The sequence below is a fragment of the Cetorhinus maximus genome, chromosome 12, assembly GCF_964194155.1.
Source record: "Cetorhinus maximus chromosome 12, sCetMax3.hap1.1, whole genome shotgun sequence".
NCBI lineage: Eukaryota > Metazoa > Chordata > Chondrichthyes > Lamniformes > Cetorhinidae > Cetorhinus > Cetorhinus maximus.
In genome coordinates, this window is record NC_135890.1 from 70,177,205 (window position 1) to 70,195,090 (window position 17,886).

Consider the following 17,886-nt stretch of genomic DNA (forward strand, 5'->3'; position numbering starts at 1 on the left):
GCTGAATCACACAGCTAAAGTGTGCCTTGATCCACAGTGTAATGCTGATTTATTAAATTACTCCTGAGGTCTGATTAATTACTTGATTAAATTGTTAATCAGACACCTGAACAGTTCGCGATTGTTTTAGTGCTGTTTAATAACTGGCAATAGTGGAACTGAGGAATTCTTGGGTGACTGTACTTTGTATGTACTTTGAGTACCAATGGAAACCATGTCGCCATTGGCAAAGTGATGCATGTAGTCTTCAATGTTTTTATGGACCATCCAGTACTTGTTACCTTCAAGGCCACTGTTTTCATTGTATTAATCTTTTATCCAATTGTGCATTGAAGAATTTTCACAGCAAACCAGGAAGCAAAATGGACTGATTATCCACTGTGGCATATATATTAGAAGCTAAAATATCATAGACTATTACATTAAACAATGGAATTTTTTATCATAATGGAAAAATTTGACATTACGCAAAAATAAAATTAGATTTCCAGGGCTGGAGAGCTTGTTCAGAAGAAGTTATGACTTAGCTATAAACCCAGCTACACCTCATTAACAAGGCATAACATTTTGGTGGGTTTTTAACATCAATATTACAGCATGAATGGGGGACATCCTGTCAGTTCAGTGATTTCTAGAGGATTTCCATGTGCGGAGATGTCAATTGCGAACTCTGTGGAGGAACAGGGAATCACTCAGAGCAACTTGTGGATTTACATGTTTATGTTTAACGGCACATGGCAGAAGTTGCTGTCAGTTTCACAGTTGTAATGTTTCAATATCTTCATTAGAAATTACTTCAAAGCCTCAGCCTGGCCTTTGATTAGATTCTTTAAAACCTCACAATAATCCTGAATGCTTTCAATTATATCTCTGGATTCTGGGCATGTTGCAGTAGGCAGAAATTCTTCGCATGCGATCTGTGCATCAACAGGAGTTGAAGAGAAGAAAGGGGAAAAAAACCCAAATTCTTAAGAATCCTTATCCTTAAGACATTCCAAAGGATTTCACACCCAGTTGCTAATTTTGAAATGCTCTCACTGTTATATTTTTTGAAGATGTTACAAAGTTGCTGCATTAGGGAAAGCCCAGAAGAAATTGTCAACATTGACTTTCAAAAAGCTTTTGGTAAGGTTCCCCAAAAGAGACTTTTCAATAAGAATGAACCCTCTGGTATTGGTGGTAATATATTGAACGAGATTGAGATCTGGCTGGAGGGATGTAGGCACAAAGTAGTTATAGATGGACTTGGATCTATTTGGAGACCAGGCACCGATGTTGTCCCACAGGGATTAGTGTTGGGACTGTTACTTTATGCTATTATTATTTTTAATTTTTTAAAAATTCTTTCATGGGATATGTGTGTCACTGGCTAGGCCAGCATTTAATGCCCATTCCTAATTCCCTTGAGAAGGTATGATGATCTGCTTACTTGAACCGTTGCAGTCCATGTGGTGTAGGTACATCCGCAGTACTGTTAGAAAGGGAGTTCCAGGATTTTAGCCCAGCAACAGTGAAGGAACGGTGATATATTTCCAAATAAGGATGGTGAGTGGCTTGGAGGGGAATTGGCAGGTGGTGGTTTTCCCATGCATCTGCTGCCCTTGTTCTTCTAGATGGTAGAGGTCATGGGTTTGTAATGTGATGTCAAAGGAGCCTTGGTGAGTTGCTGCAGTGCATCTTGTAGATGGTACGCACTGCTGCTACTGTGTGTTGGTGGTGCTGTTGAAGGTGGTGGATAGCGTGCCATCTGTATGGATGGCATGCCAACTCTATGACTCTATACAGGGCTACAGGCCACGTGCTGGAAAATGGGACTAGGATAGATATGTCCTTGATGACTGGCACAGACATGATGGGCCAAAGGGCCTGTTTCTGTGCTGTATAACTCTATGACTCTAAAATTTTTCTAATTTATTCGTTTATGGAATGTGAATGTTGCTTGCTAAGCCGGCTGCTTTGTCCTGAATGGTGTCAAGCTTCTTTAATGTTGTTGGAGCTGCACTCATCCAGGCAAGTGGAGAGTATTCCATCACACTCCTGACTTTTGCCTTGTAGATGATGGACAAGCTCTGGGGAGTCAGGAGGTGAGTTACTCGCCGCAGAAGTCCTAGCCTCTAACCTGCTATTGTAGCCACAGTATTTATATGGCTGGTCCATATAAATATGGATGTCAGTATTGCGGGCACAATCTGTAAATTTGGGGATGACGTTCAATCTGTGTGAGTGTCAGGACTGTAGATGATCTCTGCCTGCTTCAGGCAGATCTAATTTGTTCAGAGATTGTGCTTAAAACTGGCAACTAAAGTATAACTTGGACAAGTTCAGTCTTATGCATGTGGGGAACTGGCAGGTGGTGTTTCTATATTCGCCATTGTTGTTGTCCTTGGCTGTCCCTTGATTCAAGAATGATATCTTCACGGATTCATGAGTTTCTGCCATGTGTCTTCATGTGGCTGAGCAGGCTGAGTTTTGACCCGTAGATCTTTGGGCACCTGGACCAGGATGTCCCTTGAGGTAGTGAGATCCGTAGTATAGGATTTTCTTCCATTTTCTCTCTTATCTACCATCGCTCTGCTTCATCATGAAGACATTGGAATACAAAGCATGATGCAGCTTGATGGATGACTTGATGACTTTGAAGAGTTTTCTCTTTGTTCTCCCCTGGAACATTGGCCGTTTGAGAGTTGAGAGAACAGGACCTGCCAGGGAGACACTTTTCATCCGTGCAGACACGGTATTCCAGTCCATTGAAGTTGATTCCACAGGAGTCTTGCCTGAATGCTTGCGGGCGGACCTGCCTTCCATATTCCTACACCCTTCAGGGAAAAGCATTAAAAAATGTGGGGAAAGAAAGGAATCTGGGCATTCTCGAGCCCTTTATCTCTAAAAGCTCAGGAGCAATGCCATGAAACGATAGCTAGAGCAAATAGAATGTTGAGGTGCATCGATTGGACAGTTAAATACAATTTGAGGCATACTATATGTGCTACTACATGACCTTGGTCAGGACTCACTTGGAATACTATGTCCAGTTTTGGTCTCCTCACATGATGGGTGATATTGAGTTTTTGGAAACATTGCAGAGGAGAGTGCCGTGACTAATTCCCATTATAAAGCCCCTTAGCTAGAAAGAAAGGAACATAGGAAAGAGGAACAGGAGTATGTCATTTGGCCTTTCGAGCCTGCTCTGCCATTCAACTAGATCATGGCTGATGATCTACCTTATTGCCATTTTCTCACACTATCCCCATATCCCTTGGTATATTTAATATCTAGAAATCTATCAATCTCTGTCTTGAATATACTCCATGACTGATCCTCCACAGCCCACTGGGGTAGAAAATTCTGAAGATCAACCACCCTCTGAGTGAAGAAATTCTTCCTCATCTCAGTCTTAAATGGCTTATCTCTTATTCTGAGATTCTGCCCCCTGGATCTAGACCACCCAGCTAGTCGAAGCATCCTTCCTGCATCTACCCTGTCGAACCCTGTGAAAAATTTGTATACTTCAATGAGATCGCCTCTCAGTCTTCTAAATGCTAGAGAATATAGGTCCAGTCTCCTCATAGGATAAAAGATAGGCTAAAAGAGTTGGGTTTCTATACTTGAAAGGAGCCTAGAATTAGGGGTAATCTGATTAAGGTTTTGAAGATAATGACAGGAATACTTTGTGTTTGAGTTAACAGTGTGTTCCAATTAAATGGGTAAGGGAGGACCAGGAGTCACAATTTTAAGTTGTGTGAGGCCAGATCTAGGTTAGATGACAGGCGATGGTTCTTTTCTGAAAGAATACTGAACCTCTGGAACAAGTTGTTGTCTGGTGTTGTAGACACAGAATTCAATGAATCATTCAGTCAAGAGGTGGACCTGTTTCTCCTTGGGATGGGCATTACCTCTTTTAAAAAGAAAAGTAGGTACTGCAAGGAATTCATGGCCTGAGTGATATCCTGATCTAGTTTTGATTACCTAGATGGGTCAGAGAGGAATTCCCCAAATTTTTATCCCTCAAATTGGTCTGGATTGTTACCTGGCCTATTGCCTCTCCCAGGAGATTACATGATTTGTGTGGGGTGGAGTGCATATATTGTGATACAAAAGGTATTGCAATTGTGTGGGACAATTTGGACAGGCCAGAGGATTTTTACCCATCTGTAATTTTTGATATGTTTGTTTTGTGTTTATACTGGTTATGGGCCAGAGATCCCAAAGAGGAAAGATGGATAAAAACGACCCCTTAGTTAAAGACCAAGAGCTTCTTCTCTGTTTAATGCAGTTGTTTGGGCTTATTTTCAGGTTCAGGATAAGAAGGCTAATGCTCATTACTGTCAGACGATACTGCCTTTATATCTAAAGAAGTGGCGGATGTTTGTTAGTGAGAAGATATACCTGAATAAGATGAAAGAGTCTGCGTGGGAATTTCACAGGTACTGTCCGGGAGGCTTTTTTCCCACTTTGCCTCCTTCAGTCCTGAAGGTACCAAGTTCTGTGAAGCATTATCCCACCCTCACCCATGGAGCTGTTTTTCACACATGTAAACTGGCAAGTAGTTTGACCATAGGGACACCACAACTGAGCTTGGCCAGCTGTTCATCAGGTGTCCACAGGTACTCATGTTTCAGTGGGAGGGGGGTGGGAAGGGCAGGGATGGTGGAATCTCTGGTGATCTTAACCTCTGAATGCAGTAAGATCAGTAATGTCTCAACCTTTGCCTGGCCTGAAATCAGCTCGCTCAGCACAGGTGTGGATCAGCTTGGGACTTTCCTGTCCTTAAATAAAAACAGACAATTCTGGAAATATTGAGCAGCTCTGGCTTCACCTGTGGAGAGAGAAACAGAGTTAACATTTCAGGTCGAAGATCTTTCGTCAGAACTGGAAAAGCTAAGAATGTGACAGGTTTTAAGCACTTTATAGAGGCAGAGAAAAGGGGGAGATGGGGAAAGAACAAAAAGGTGGGTCTGTGAGAGGGTGGAAGGCAGGAGAGATCAATTGACAAAGGGGTGATGTTGCATTACCATCTCCTTTTGCCTTGCACCAAGTATAGAAACAAAAAATAGGCCTTGAAGACTTGGCTTTGCTTTTCTCCATTTACATCACAAACAACAGCCATCCAAAAAACACAAAAGAATAAAACACAGGAAAAAAAAATGCAGACACAAAAAGAAATGGGGAACAGCAAATGTAATCTGAAATTGTTGAACTTAATGTTGAGAACAGTTGGTTGACAAGTGCCTAATTGAAAGTTGTGGTGCTGTTCCTCAAGCTTGCGCTGAGCTTCATTGTCACAGCATTGGAAGCTGAGGTCATAGTGGAGTGAGAATTAAAATGGCAAGCAACCAGAAGCTCAGGGTCAAGTTTCGGGGCTGACTGGAGGTATCCTGCAAAATGGGCACCCAGCCTGCATTTGGACTCCTCAATATATGGGAGACGCCATCGTGAGCAGCAAATATAGTATGCTAAATTGAAAGTTAATACAAAAAAGTTGTTTGGCAGTACAGAACTTGAATATTGTCTGAACCAGGAAACCCCATGCTTTCCACATGACAATGCCTCAACCAATCAGAGCTGACTTGCCAACAAATCAAGACCCTTTTTCTTCTGTAGTATAAATGATTGTAATTGTTTGAAATTTGGCATTCTTGTGTTTGTCCTGATGAGTGCAAGATGAAAAGCTCATGTCTCTCTTTTCAGCAATATTCAAGTACAAATAAATCATTATTTAAACAAGTGTTTTGGGCCTCTGGATGATGAGAAGGAAGGAGCTAAAATGGAAGGTGTTGTATACCCTGCTCTTGTATGGTAAGGTGACATGAGAATGGGAGGAGGAATTGGGGGTGATAGAGGAATGGACCATCATTTTGAGAAGGAAATGGTCCTTTCAGAATATTGAGAAGGGAGGGGAAACTGTGTTTTGTAGTGGCATCAGGCTGGAGGTGGCGGAAATGGTGGAGGATGATTAGTAGAGTGTGGAAGCTGGTGGGTGAGGACAAGGGTAACCCTATCATGGTTCTGGGCACCTGATTATGATCCAATGCCTCCAGCTGGAAAGTGAATAATAGTCAGGGTAGGTTGAAACTCAACTTTCTTGTCCTTTCTGACACTGCTAACGTTCAAATATAAGTAATAGCCACTTTGATGAGCTGTTGGAGGGCTTGGCATCAGTGGACAACAACCCTGCAAAAAACCAAACCCTTTGGGACAGAAAATATTTGGAGATGGTGAGTCCAGAATAGGGAGACATAACTTTAAAATTGGAACTAAAATTATATAAGGGCTAATATCAAGAAGTATTCCTTTTCACAAAGGCAAGGAGAAATCTAGAACACTCTTTCCAAAAAGAGGGGGTTAATTGAAAATTTCAAAACTGAGATTGCTCAATAGGTGTTTTATAAGACCATTAACGGTTACAGAACCAAGTTGGGTAAATGGAGATGAGATGCAGATCAGCCATGATCTGTTTGAATGATGGGGTCTAGGTGTTTAAACAATTGATTTGAGTCAGATCTCCAATTTTCTGGGTCACCTTGGTAAAAGGATTTGACCCCCTCAATGGTTTGGGAAGGACACTGTCTGGCTACCTACTCAGCAAAACTGTATGACTCTCAATTACCATACACTGTAAGATTCAACTTACTGCCCTCACAGAGAGATGGTGCTGAAGCTGGCTTTTTACACTTGGTGGGAGACGATGGATTGTCAGCGTGAGAATCGAATGGCAGAAAGATTGGTAAATATAACTTCATCCTTTCAACAGTTGATCATAACTGAAGGTAACAAAATAAACTATTTGCATTATTCTGTTCTGTGGAAATTTTGTGTTGTCAACTTGGTCTGGGGAAATACTTCAATTACGGCTGCAGTAAAGCAGATTAACTGAGTGGGTATAAATATTGAACAAATTAAGGTGTCAGCTTGGCTCAGTGGATAGCGCTCTCTCACCTCTGAATCAGAAGGTTCTGGGTCCAAGCTCCATAGACTTGGGCACCTAATCTCGGCTGTCACTGCAGTGTTGCACTGTCGGAGGTGCTGTCTTTTGAATGAGATGTTGAGCTTAGACCATATCTGCCCTCTCATGTGGATGTAAAAGATCTTAGAGCATGACTTGAAGAGCCAAGGGAGTTCTCCTGGTACACTGACGAACATTTATTGGTCACCCAGCAGCACTGAAACAGATTATTCGGTCATTAATCTCATTGCTGTTTTTGGGATGTTTCTATCTACAGTTGGCTGCCACATTTCATTTACAATGTGATTACAACAGTAACTGCAGTTCAAAAATAACTTAACAGCTGTGAAAGGAGTTTGTGAGGGTTGTGATGTTTTATTCCAGTGATACAATTATTTCAGCTTCTGCACTGGTTTTATTTGGTAGCTTATTGTGAACAACAACAATTTGTGTTTATAAAAAGTCTTAAATGTAATAAAGACATTTCACATGAGTGTTATAAAGCAAAATTTGACACTAAGCCATGTAAGGAGATATTAGGTCAGGTTAAAGTGGTAAATTTTAAGCAGCATCTTAATCTCTCTGCCTCTCTTTTCTCCTTTAAGGGAGGGAGTTCCAGTGTTTACTGCTTTTGCAGCTGAAGGCATGGCGAGCAGTGCTGGAGCGATTAAAAACAGAGATGCTCAGAAGGCTAGAATTGAGAGTCATAGATATCTCAGGTGGTTGTGCAGTTAAATCAGTTAAATGCAATAAAGTGTTAGGGAGGAGCGGGACCGTGGTGGGATTTGAAAATAAGGATGTGAATTTTAAAATTGAAGCTTTGCTTAACCAGGAGCCATTGTAGGTCAGTTAGCACAGGTATGATGGCTGAATGGGACTTGGTGCAAATAGGGACACAGACAGCAAGGTTTTGGATGATGTCAAGTTTACAGAGGGTAGAACATGGGAGGCCGGCCAGGTATAATCATGTCTAGAAGTAACAAAGGCATGGATGAGCTGAGTTGGGATATGTTACGGAGGGGGAAATGGACAGAATTAGTGATGTCACAGATAAGTAATTGGAAGCTTAATTTTGTGCCAAATATGACACCAAGGTTGCGAACAGTCAGATTTAGTCACACAGTTGCCAGGGAGAGGATGGAGTTGGTGGCTAGGGAATAGAGTTTGTAGAAGGGACCAAAGACAATCTTCCAAACAGTGGCAATCATCATCAGATTGCTGCTGTGCTCAAAAGTTCCCCTGACTCAACTCTCCTCCACATTTCTTCTGGGGTCATCTGATCCTGGCTTTCATAGAATTGTGCATGTTCCTCCAAGAACTCTGTCGGAGCGGAGTGTAGTTGGGGAAGACAGGACATGTCCCCTTTTTACAGCACTAGCTGCTCTGTGGGAAGTTTAAAGGTCCAGTTTGAGTGTGATTAAATGGATAAATGAAAGTGGGTGAGTTGGCATACGGGTATTGGGGGGTAGTAAGGTCCGATCAGGTGCGGGGAGTGTCGTAGTCGGCTGGTCGGGGGTCGGGGGTTCAATTTGTGGAGCTACCCAGATGTTAGATGCTCTTTCTGCTTATTGTTTTCTGGGTAATTATCTAAGAATACCACACAACCCTCCAAAGTGACTCTGAACTAAATTCGGAGAGAGACATTCGTGGATGGTCCTGGGGCGCAGGGGAATTGCCTATCAGAATTTGAAACTTTCTGGGCAATTCTCACGAGGTCAGCGCATCTGGACTTGCACAGGCTCCTGTTGCACATCTTCGGTCCTGGGTCCGGCCTCTGAAAATTCAGGGGGGTGGGGGGGCTGGTTTCAACTATTTACTAGAAAATAGGAGCAGGAGTAGGTCTTTTGGCCCTTTGAGCCTGCTCCATCATTCAATATGATCATGGCTGATCCTGTACCTCAACGCCATACTCCCGCTCTCTCACCGTACTCCCGCTATCTCCTCATACCCCTTAACGCCTTTAGTGTCTAGAAATCTATCTATTTCCTCCTTAAATATATTCAGTGACTTGGCCTCCACAGCTTTCTGTGGTAGAGAATTCCACAGGTTCACCGCCCTCTGAGTGAAGAGGTTTCTCTTCATCTCAGTCTGGGGAGAGGCAATGGCATAGTGGTATTGTCAGTGGACTAGTATACTAGAGCCCCAGAGTAATGCTCTGGGACCTGGGTTTGAATCCCACCATGGCAGATGGTGAAATTTGAAGTCTGGAATTAAAAGTCTGGTGATAACCACAAAACCATTGCTAATTGTTGTAAAAACCCATCTGGTTCACTAATGTCCTTTAGGGAAGGAAATCTGCTACCCTTACCTAGTCTGGCCTACATGTGACGCCAGATCCACGTGGTTGACTCTTAAATGCCCTCTGAACAAGGGCAGTTAGGGATGGGCAATAAATGCTGGCCTAGGCAGCGATGCCCGCATCCCATGAACTAATATATATTTTTTTAAAAATGGCCTACCCCATATCCGAGACTGAGAGCTGGACTCCCCAGCCAGAGGAGGCATCATCCCTGCATCCAGTCTGTCCATCCCTGTCAGACTTTTATACATTTCAATCAGATTCCCTCTCATTCTTCTCAACTCCAGTGGATACAAGCCTAGTCGACTCAATCTCTCCTCATACAACAATCCTGTCATCCCTGGAATCAGTCTGGTGAACCTTCGCCACACTCCCTCTATGGCAAATATATCCTTTCTTAGGTAAGGAGACCAAAACTACACACAACACTTCAGATGTGGTCTCACCAAGGCCCTGTACAGAAGCAGCAAGACATCTTTGCTCCTGAACTCAAGTCCTCTCCTGATGAAGAGGCCAACATACTATTTGCCTTCTTAACTGCTTGCTGCACCTGCATGCTTGCTTTCAGTGATTGGTGTACAAGGACACCCAGGTCCCTTTGTACATCAACATTTCCCAATCTATTACCATTTAAATAATACTCTGCCTTTCTCTTTTTTCCTGCCGAAGTGGATAACTTCACACTTATCCACGTTATACTGTATCTGCCATGTATTTGCCCACTCACTCAACCTGTCTAAGTCACCTTGAAGCCTCTTAACATCCTCCTCGCAGCTCACATTCCCACCAAGTTTCGTGTCATTAGCAAACTTGGAAATATTACATTTGGTTCCTTCATCCAAATCATTGATATATATTGTGGCTAGCTGTGGCCCAAGCACTGATCCCTTTGGTACCCCACTAGTCACTGCCTGCCACTCCAAAAAAGACCCATTTATTCCTATTCTCTGTTTCCTGTTTGCTAACCAATTCTCAGTCCATGCCAATATATTGCCCCCAATCCCATGAGCTTCAATTTTGCACACTAACCTCTTATGTGGGACTTTATCAAAACCTTTCTGAAAATCCAAATATACCCACATCCACTGGTTCTCCCTTATCTATTCTGCTAGTTATGCCCTCAAAAAAACTCCAGTAGGTTTGTCAAACATGATTTCCCTTTCATAAATCCATGTTGGCTTTGTCTAATCCCGTTGATATTTTATAAGGGTCCTGTTATCACATACTTTATAATAGACTCTGGCTGCTGGAGTCTAGCATTTCCTCTACTACTGTTATTAGGTTGGCTGGTCTGTAATTCCCTGTTTTCTCTCTCCTTACTCTTTTAAATAGTGGGGTTATGTTTGCCATCCTCCAATCTGCCGGGCATGTCCCAGAATCTCTAGAATTTTGGTAGATGACAACCAACTAATCCTCTATTCCCTTTAGTACTCTGGGATGTAGATTATCAGGCCGTGGGAATTTATTGGCTGTCAGTCCCATTAATTTCTCCAGCACTGTTTTTATTTTTTAATACTAATTTCCTTCAATTCCTCCTTCTTGACCCTTGGTTCCCTAGCATTTCTGGGAAGTTATTTGTGTCTTCCCCTGTGAAGTCAAAGCTAAAGTAGTTGCATAATTGTTCTGCCATTTCCTTGTTCTTTATTATAAATTCTCCCGTTTCAGACTGTAAGGGACCTACATTTGTCTTCACTAATCTTTTTCTTTTTATATACTTATAGAAGTTTTTACAGTCCGATTTTATGTTCGTTGCAAGTTTACTCTCATACTCTATTCTTCCCCTCTTAATCAATCTCTTGGTCCTCCTTTGCTGAATCCTAAGCTGCTCAGAATCCTCAGACTTGCTACTTTTTCTTGCAACTTTATATGACTCCTCCTTGGATCTAATACTACCCTTAATTTCTTTTGTTAGCCATGGTTGGGCTGCTTTTCCTGTTATGTTTTTGTGCCAGAAAGGAATGTATAACTGTCTCAATGCATACTTTTGTTCCTTAAATATTAGCCAATCTACATTAATGACTTGGATGACCGGATGGAATGTATGGTTGCTAAATTTGCTGAAGACACAAGGAAAGGCAGCAAAAATGAGTCTGCAAAGGAACATAGGTTAAGTGAGTGGGTAAAAATTTGGCAGGTGGAGTATAATGGAGGAAAATGTGAACTTGTCCACTTCGGCAGGAAGAAGAAATAAGCAGCATATAATTTAAATGGGGAGAGATTGCAGAACTTTGAGGCAGAAAGGGGTCTGGATGACCTCATACATGAATCGCAAACAGTTAGTATGCAGCTACAGCAAGTGATTAGGAAGGCAGATGGACTGTTGTCATTTACTGCAAGAGGAATAAAAGTAGGGATGTTTTGCTACAGTTGTATAGCGTATTGGTGAAACCACATCTAGAGTATTGTGCACAGTTTTGGTCTCTTTATTTAAGAAAGAACGTAATTACATTAGAAACAGTTCAGAGAAGATTCATTTGACTGATTCCTGGAATGAGGGGGTTATCCTATGAGGAAAGGTTGGACAGGTTGGGCCTGTATCCATTGGAGTTCAGAAGATTGAGAGGTGGTCATGAAACATATAAGATCCTGAGGGGACTTGACAGGGTATATACTGAAAGGATGTTTTGGGAGAGACTAGAACTAGGGAACACAGTTTAAAAGTAAGGGTTCTCCCATTTAAGGCTGAGATGAAGAGAATTTTTTCCTTTGAAGGCCATGAGTCTTTGAAACTCTCTTCACCAGAGAGTGGTGGAGGCAGAGTCATTGATTGTTTTTCAGGTTGAATTACATAGATTCTTGATAGATAAGGAAGACAAAGGGTATAGGGGGTAGGAAGGAAGTGAAATTGAGGCCACAATCAGATCAGCCATGATCTTATTGAATGGCGGAGCAGGCTTGAGGGGCTAAATGGCCTACTCCTCCTAATTTGTATGTTTGTCTCTACGTATGTTTGTAAGATTTGGCCCAATGACTTTGATCTTTCTGATAATTAATGGCAGGAAATTTCTGCTTATTGGATATTGGATGTCAGACAAGCACTTACCATTTAGTGACAGTAGAAGGGTCAGTGGTGGTAATGGAGAGGTATAGATGGGCGTCATCGATGCATAGTCTGAAACTGATGCTGTATTTTCAGATAATGTCACTGAGGGGCAGCATGTAGATGAGAAATAGGGGATCAAGGATAGATCTTTGGATGACACCAGAGGTAATGGTGTGGGAGTCATTCCAGCTGATTCCCTGGCTATGACTGGTTACCTAAGAGAAGAAATAAGTGAGAGCAGTCTCACCCAGTAAAGAGGCATTAGAGGAGGATGGTGTGATCACTGTGTCAAAGACTGCAGAATGGTTGAAAAGATTAAAGAGGATAGTTAACGTTTGTCACAGTTGTATAGAATGTCATTTGTGACTTTGGTAAGAGCTGATTTGACACTGTGGGATGGTGGAAACCTGATCAGAGGGATTCAAACATTGGATTTCAGGAAAGATGGGCAGGGAATTGGGGAGGCGACATTGTGTTCAAGGACTTGAGAGGCAAAGGAAGGTTGGAGTTGGGGCAAGGATTGAGAGGTTAAGGGTTGGTTTTTTGAGGGGAGGGGTAATGTTGGAAGATTTTGAAGAGAGGGGGAACAACACCTAAAGAGAGGGTATCACTAACAATATCAGTTAACATGGAACCTAGGAAGGCAAGCTGGTGTAACATTGGGAGGAAATTCATAGAAATATTTCTATTTCTGCAGGCTGTGATTCATTCTGCTCGCTGCACATTGCAGCGGTACTGGTGGAGCTGGCGTAAGCAGACTGCCATCTGCATGGAGGAAAGAGAGAAGGAGGCCATGGCTGAAGAGCACTTTAGATGTCAACTGCTCCTTAAATCTATACAATTTTGGAGAGAGACTGCAACAGAGCAGAAAGCAGAGTATGTTTTTTTTAACCGTCACTTAACGTTTCCTTAGGTGAAGCTGAAATTTGGGCTGTTTGGCTAAGTGGTTAAAGGCATCTTGTGGTGTAACAAGGAGGTACATAGAAAGATCCCAGCTTTGATGTTTATTCTATATTGAATTAACTGGGCTGAGAGTCAGAGGGGTCCAGTTAGGTCCCCTTTTAGAAGACCATCCAACAACTAGCATGTGGGCATGTCAGTGTCAGGTGATCAGCTTAGTCTGTGGTGTCCTTATGCTCAAATAGCTTACTGACTTGCTTTCTAAGCTCACGTAAAGGATGGCCACTTGTGATAGGTGCTAGAGGATTGTACCCTAGGGTACTTTGGAGAAAGGTGAGAAAACAAAGTAAAACCAACAGCTGTTTGCAAATGGATGTTTATAAAAGCAAAAGGCTTCTTAATGGCATCAAAGGGTTGGCACTCCAACAATTAATATTAATATCGAAGGAGCAATTTTGTTAATTCTGCCTAAGTTTCCTCCTTCCCTCTTCTTAAAGCCCCTGTTGTACAGCTCCATCCTACCTGAGAACCATGTTAACATTATCAGATATTGTTCAATGCTCTTGTGAGATTTTTTGTGTGCAAAACAACAGTTTGCGTTTTAAATAGTGAAAATGTCTTAAGGTACTTCACAGGAACATTATCAAACAAAATTTGACACTGAGCCACATTGGGAAATATTAGGACATTGAACAAGAAGCTTGGCCATCAGGCTATAACTAGTTAGGTTGATGAAGGGGAGTCAATACATACTTGAATTTCCAAAAGATATTCAATAAGGTGCTACAAGAAAGGTTAATAAACAATATAAAGGTTCATGGGGTTAGGGGTAATACATTAGCATATAGGATTAGTTAACAAATGGGAAACAGAGTAAAGATAAAATGGACATTTTCAAGTTGGCAGGCTGCAACTAGTGGAATACCACAAGGTTCACTGCTGAAACGTCAACTATTGACGATCTATATTCATGACTTGGACAAAGAGACGCGAGTAACATATCAAAGTTTGCTGACGATACAAAGCTACTTGGGAATGTAATTGTGAGGAGGACACAAAGGGACTGCAAAGAGATTAAAAACAGGTTAAGTGAGTGGGCAACAAGGTGGCAGATGGAGCATAATGTGGGTTAAGTATGAGTTTTGGTAATAGGAATAGAAAAACAGAATTTTTTTTAAAAGGGCGTAGAACTTTTAAATGTTGATGTGCAGAGAGGCAGTGTACTCATACAAAGAACATAAAGTCAGCAAGCAATTAGGAAGGCAAATAGCATGTTGGCCTTTATTGCAAGGGGACTAAAGTACAAGAACAAGGGGGTCTTGTTAAGTTGTATCAGACTTTGGTAAGGTCACACCTTGGAATGCTGTGTGCAGTTTTGAACTTCATATCTAAAGAATGATATACTTGCCTTGGAGACGGTGCAGCCAAAGTTCACTAGATTGGTTTCTGGGATGAGATGGTTGTCCTGTGATGAGAGACTGAGTAAATTGGGCCTGTACTCTCTGGAGTTTGGAAGTGCGAGAGGTGGTCTCTTTGAAATATACAAGATTATGAAGTGGTTTGACAGGGTAAACACTGAGAGGCTGTTTCCCCTAGATGGGGAATCCAGAAGACAGAGACACAGTCTCAGGGTAAGGGATTGATCATTTCAGACTGCGATGAGGAGAAATTTCTTAACTCGGACAATTATGAATGTTTGGAATCCTGTACTTCAGAGGGTTGTGTACGTGACATCATTGAGTATATTTAAGGCTGGAATAGACACCTTTTTGATCTCTCAGGGAATCAAGGGATATGGGGAATGGGTGGGAAAGTGGGGCCGAGGCAGAAGATCAGCCATGATCATGTTGAATTCTGGAACAGGCTCAATGGGCCATTTGGTCTACTTCTGCTCCTGTTTCTTATGTTAAGTTTTTATGTTTGTCTCTATCCCAGACGAGACCATCAAATTCGAGCCATAAGACATTGGTACAAGTGTCGCTTGCGTGGAACCTGGAGTGCCTGGCGGCTGGTAAGGAGTTGATCATTGCTTCAATTAGCTGTGTTACAAGAAATAGCAGCCCAATTGCAATGAAATGAAACTGAATAAATCCCAGTGTCCACACTTCCATGTTTCGATTAACAATTCTCTGAGAGGTTTTTTACAATGGTAAAATACTGCAGATGCTGGAAATCTGAAACAAAAACAAAAAATGCTGGAAAAACTCAGGTCTCAGAGACCTGCTTTTTTGCAATTGTGTTTTATATATCAGTTACGTAAAAAGTCTGACCACCAGAATCAATCAAATTCTGTTCAGTTCTAATTTAGAAAGGAATTATTAGTCAAATAAGAACTGAGCTTGTTAGTTTAAAAGAAAAAGCCAATTGACAACTTTGTTTAGTTTGAATATCCTTCTATCATCACTCTGCCAAAATTTGTAGTGTTGTATTGAAACAAGTTTGGTACAAAATTTCTGGCTCTAACAGGCTGTTTAAACACCTCATGCATTAAGCGCCACATTTTTCGAGTAACACTGAACAAAATTACATGTTATTTGTCTACCTTTCTTCCTTTTCTGGTCCAGAAACCAGCTGTTGCTTTTTAAAAAAAAATCTTTCATGGGATGTAGGCGTTGCTGGCAAGGCCAGCATTTGTTGCCCATCCCTAATTGTCCTTGAACTGAGTGGCTTGCTAAGCCACTTAAGAGGGCAGTTAAGAGCCAATCATGTTGTTGTGGGTGTGGAGACACATCTAGGCCAGACCAGGTAAGGATGGCAGATTTCCTTCCCCAAAGGGCAGCAGTGAACCAAATGGGTTTTTATAACAATCAATGATAGTAATGATGACTATGAAACTGAGATTAGCTTTCAATTCAAGTTTTTTTTAAATTTAATTGAACTTAAATTCCATCAGCTGCCTTGATCAGAGCATTGAAGCCTCTGACAGATACTCAGATTACCTCATTGTCAATTCTAGCACAATCTTCTCTGCGGGTCTAAAGTAGTTATATTTACTTCACTCTGGTGTCAATCCAAGATGTCTCTAAAAGCACAATTGAGAAAGAAGCAGGGAAAGTGTGGAGGAGAAAGAACAATTTGGGGATTGCCTAGTGGTTATGAGAAACATTTATTGGATCATTCATTGGGGCCAGGAGTTTGAGTGGGTTTGCATGCAATATCCTTTCACTTGAGACCTGGGTTGACATCTAATAAGGTGTGAAATGGATTTAGGAGAGTTTCTGTATAGTTTTTTTGTATTCCTGAACCCAAACATTAAATGAACAATCTTGGCATAGTCACAAAGATGGTAGTTGGCTAGAAATTAGGAAAACATGCTGTCAGACAGGAATCCCTATGTGTTCCCACCTCCATCCTGGGGTGTGTTGATGGAGAAGTCGGAAACCCCCATGGTCGAGGAGGGAAAGCAAAATCATTAAGGAGGCAGTTAAAAGGAATTTTCCCATTGTAAGCCCTCTTTGCCGATAGCAGAAGAGTCTCATGCTGACTTTCCATAGGGGGATTTCCACTTCACATACTCCAGCTATAGCTGGAGCAACACTAGCAGTAGCATCAGCTGCCTTCTCCACAGCCACGTCCCCCTCTTCAGGGCAGAAGGAATGGAAACTGAGATACAACTGAATGGAGGCACGTTCCCCAACAGAGGGTCCGCAGACTAGCTTCCCCAACATGTGCGAACACCAGTGCCTCAGGAGTCATAGGCTTTTGTGGCAAGTCGCTGCTGCCATCTGCACCCTCATGGTGCAAGTCCGCTTTCCCGGTGGACCAGGCAGGCATACATTGTTAATAGCCGAAAAGGTACCTGTCACTAGAGGCACACCCCACCCCGCCTCTCCGTACCCCTCACCCCTGACTCTTACCAAGTTGTGTGACCTCTTCAAGGAGTGAAAGCAGGGTGTTGTGACTGTTAGGAATGGCTTATTCCGAGGCAACATTTGTTTATGATGGTTCTGAGGCATGAGTGTGAGGGCCGTTGGTTGACGTCATTGTGAAGTGTTGGCTGACCAGAAGGGCATATGAGGTGCCTGCAGAGAGAGGAATGATTGGTGCTGGAAGATATGTCGACCTGACATGTGCTTTGCTATAGAATGCTGTGCAAGTCAGTATGTGGGGTTTGGTACTTAAAATTATTCCGTCACCTACCTGTCATGCCCTCCTGAGGTCTTGGATCCTCCTTGTCCATGGTCACCACATTAGAGATGCCATACTGCTGCTGCTGACTTCCTCAGCCACTGCCATCCATGCATACTTGCTTGAAGGAAGTGTCCTCTTCCTCCTGCCCTTAGAAGAGCTCACCTCACTGTAGCTCCTCAGTTGGACCTCCAAGTAAATGAGAGAAATGGCCTTCCAGAGGGTCCCACCATTCCTTTGGGTGCTGCAGCCTGAAAAGTGCTGCTGAGCTTTGCGAAAACTGCCATGGTCCCTTTTGAACAGAAATCCTTCCTCTTAACAAAATAGCTGCACCATCCTGACAGCCTTCCGTAATTGGCTGGGGAGTCCGGAAGCAGGTTGTTAATTGCTTTGCTCTGATAAAAAGCAACTGGAAGGTCCACTCTTCCAGCAATCGGGTTTGCGATCTAAAAATTGACCCAAAGTCTGAAAAAAAGTTAAGGAAGTAAGATTCTGGCCATTGAGTCAGGACTGTACCAATCTCAATTTAAGTTGCTGTTGCAGTCAAACAAGCTGTTGACACTTGGGCTCGCA

At 42.3% G+C, this 17,886-nt stretch overlaps 1 protein-coding gene across 1 annotated transcript in view; it reads left to right on the forward strand.

The window, feature by feature from the left end:
- sfi1 (SFI1 centrin binding protein) overlaps positions 1–17,886 on the forward strand; it is a 105,301-nt gene that overhangs the window by 21,847 nt on the left and 65,568 nt on the right. Inside the window, exons 7-10 of the mRNA XM_078553843.1 lie at positions 4,294–4,424; positions 6,643–6,724; positions 12,983–13,161; positions 15,121–15,196. Of these exons, the coding sequence (XP_078409969.1) occupies positions 4,294–4,424; positions 6,643–6,724; positions 12,983–13,161; positions 15,121–15,196 (468 nt within the window). The remainder of the gene's footprint in view (positions 1–4,293; positions 4,425–6,642; positions 6,725–12,982; positions 13,162–15,120; positions 15,197–17,886) is intronic.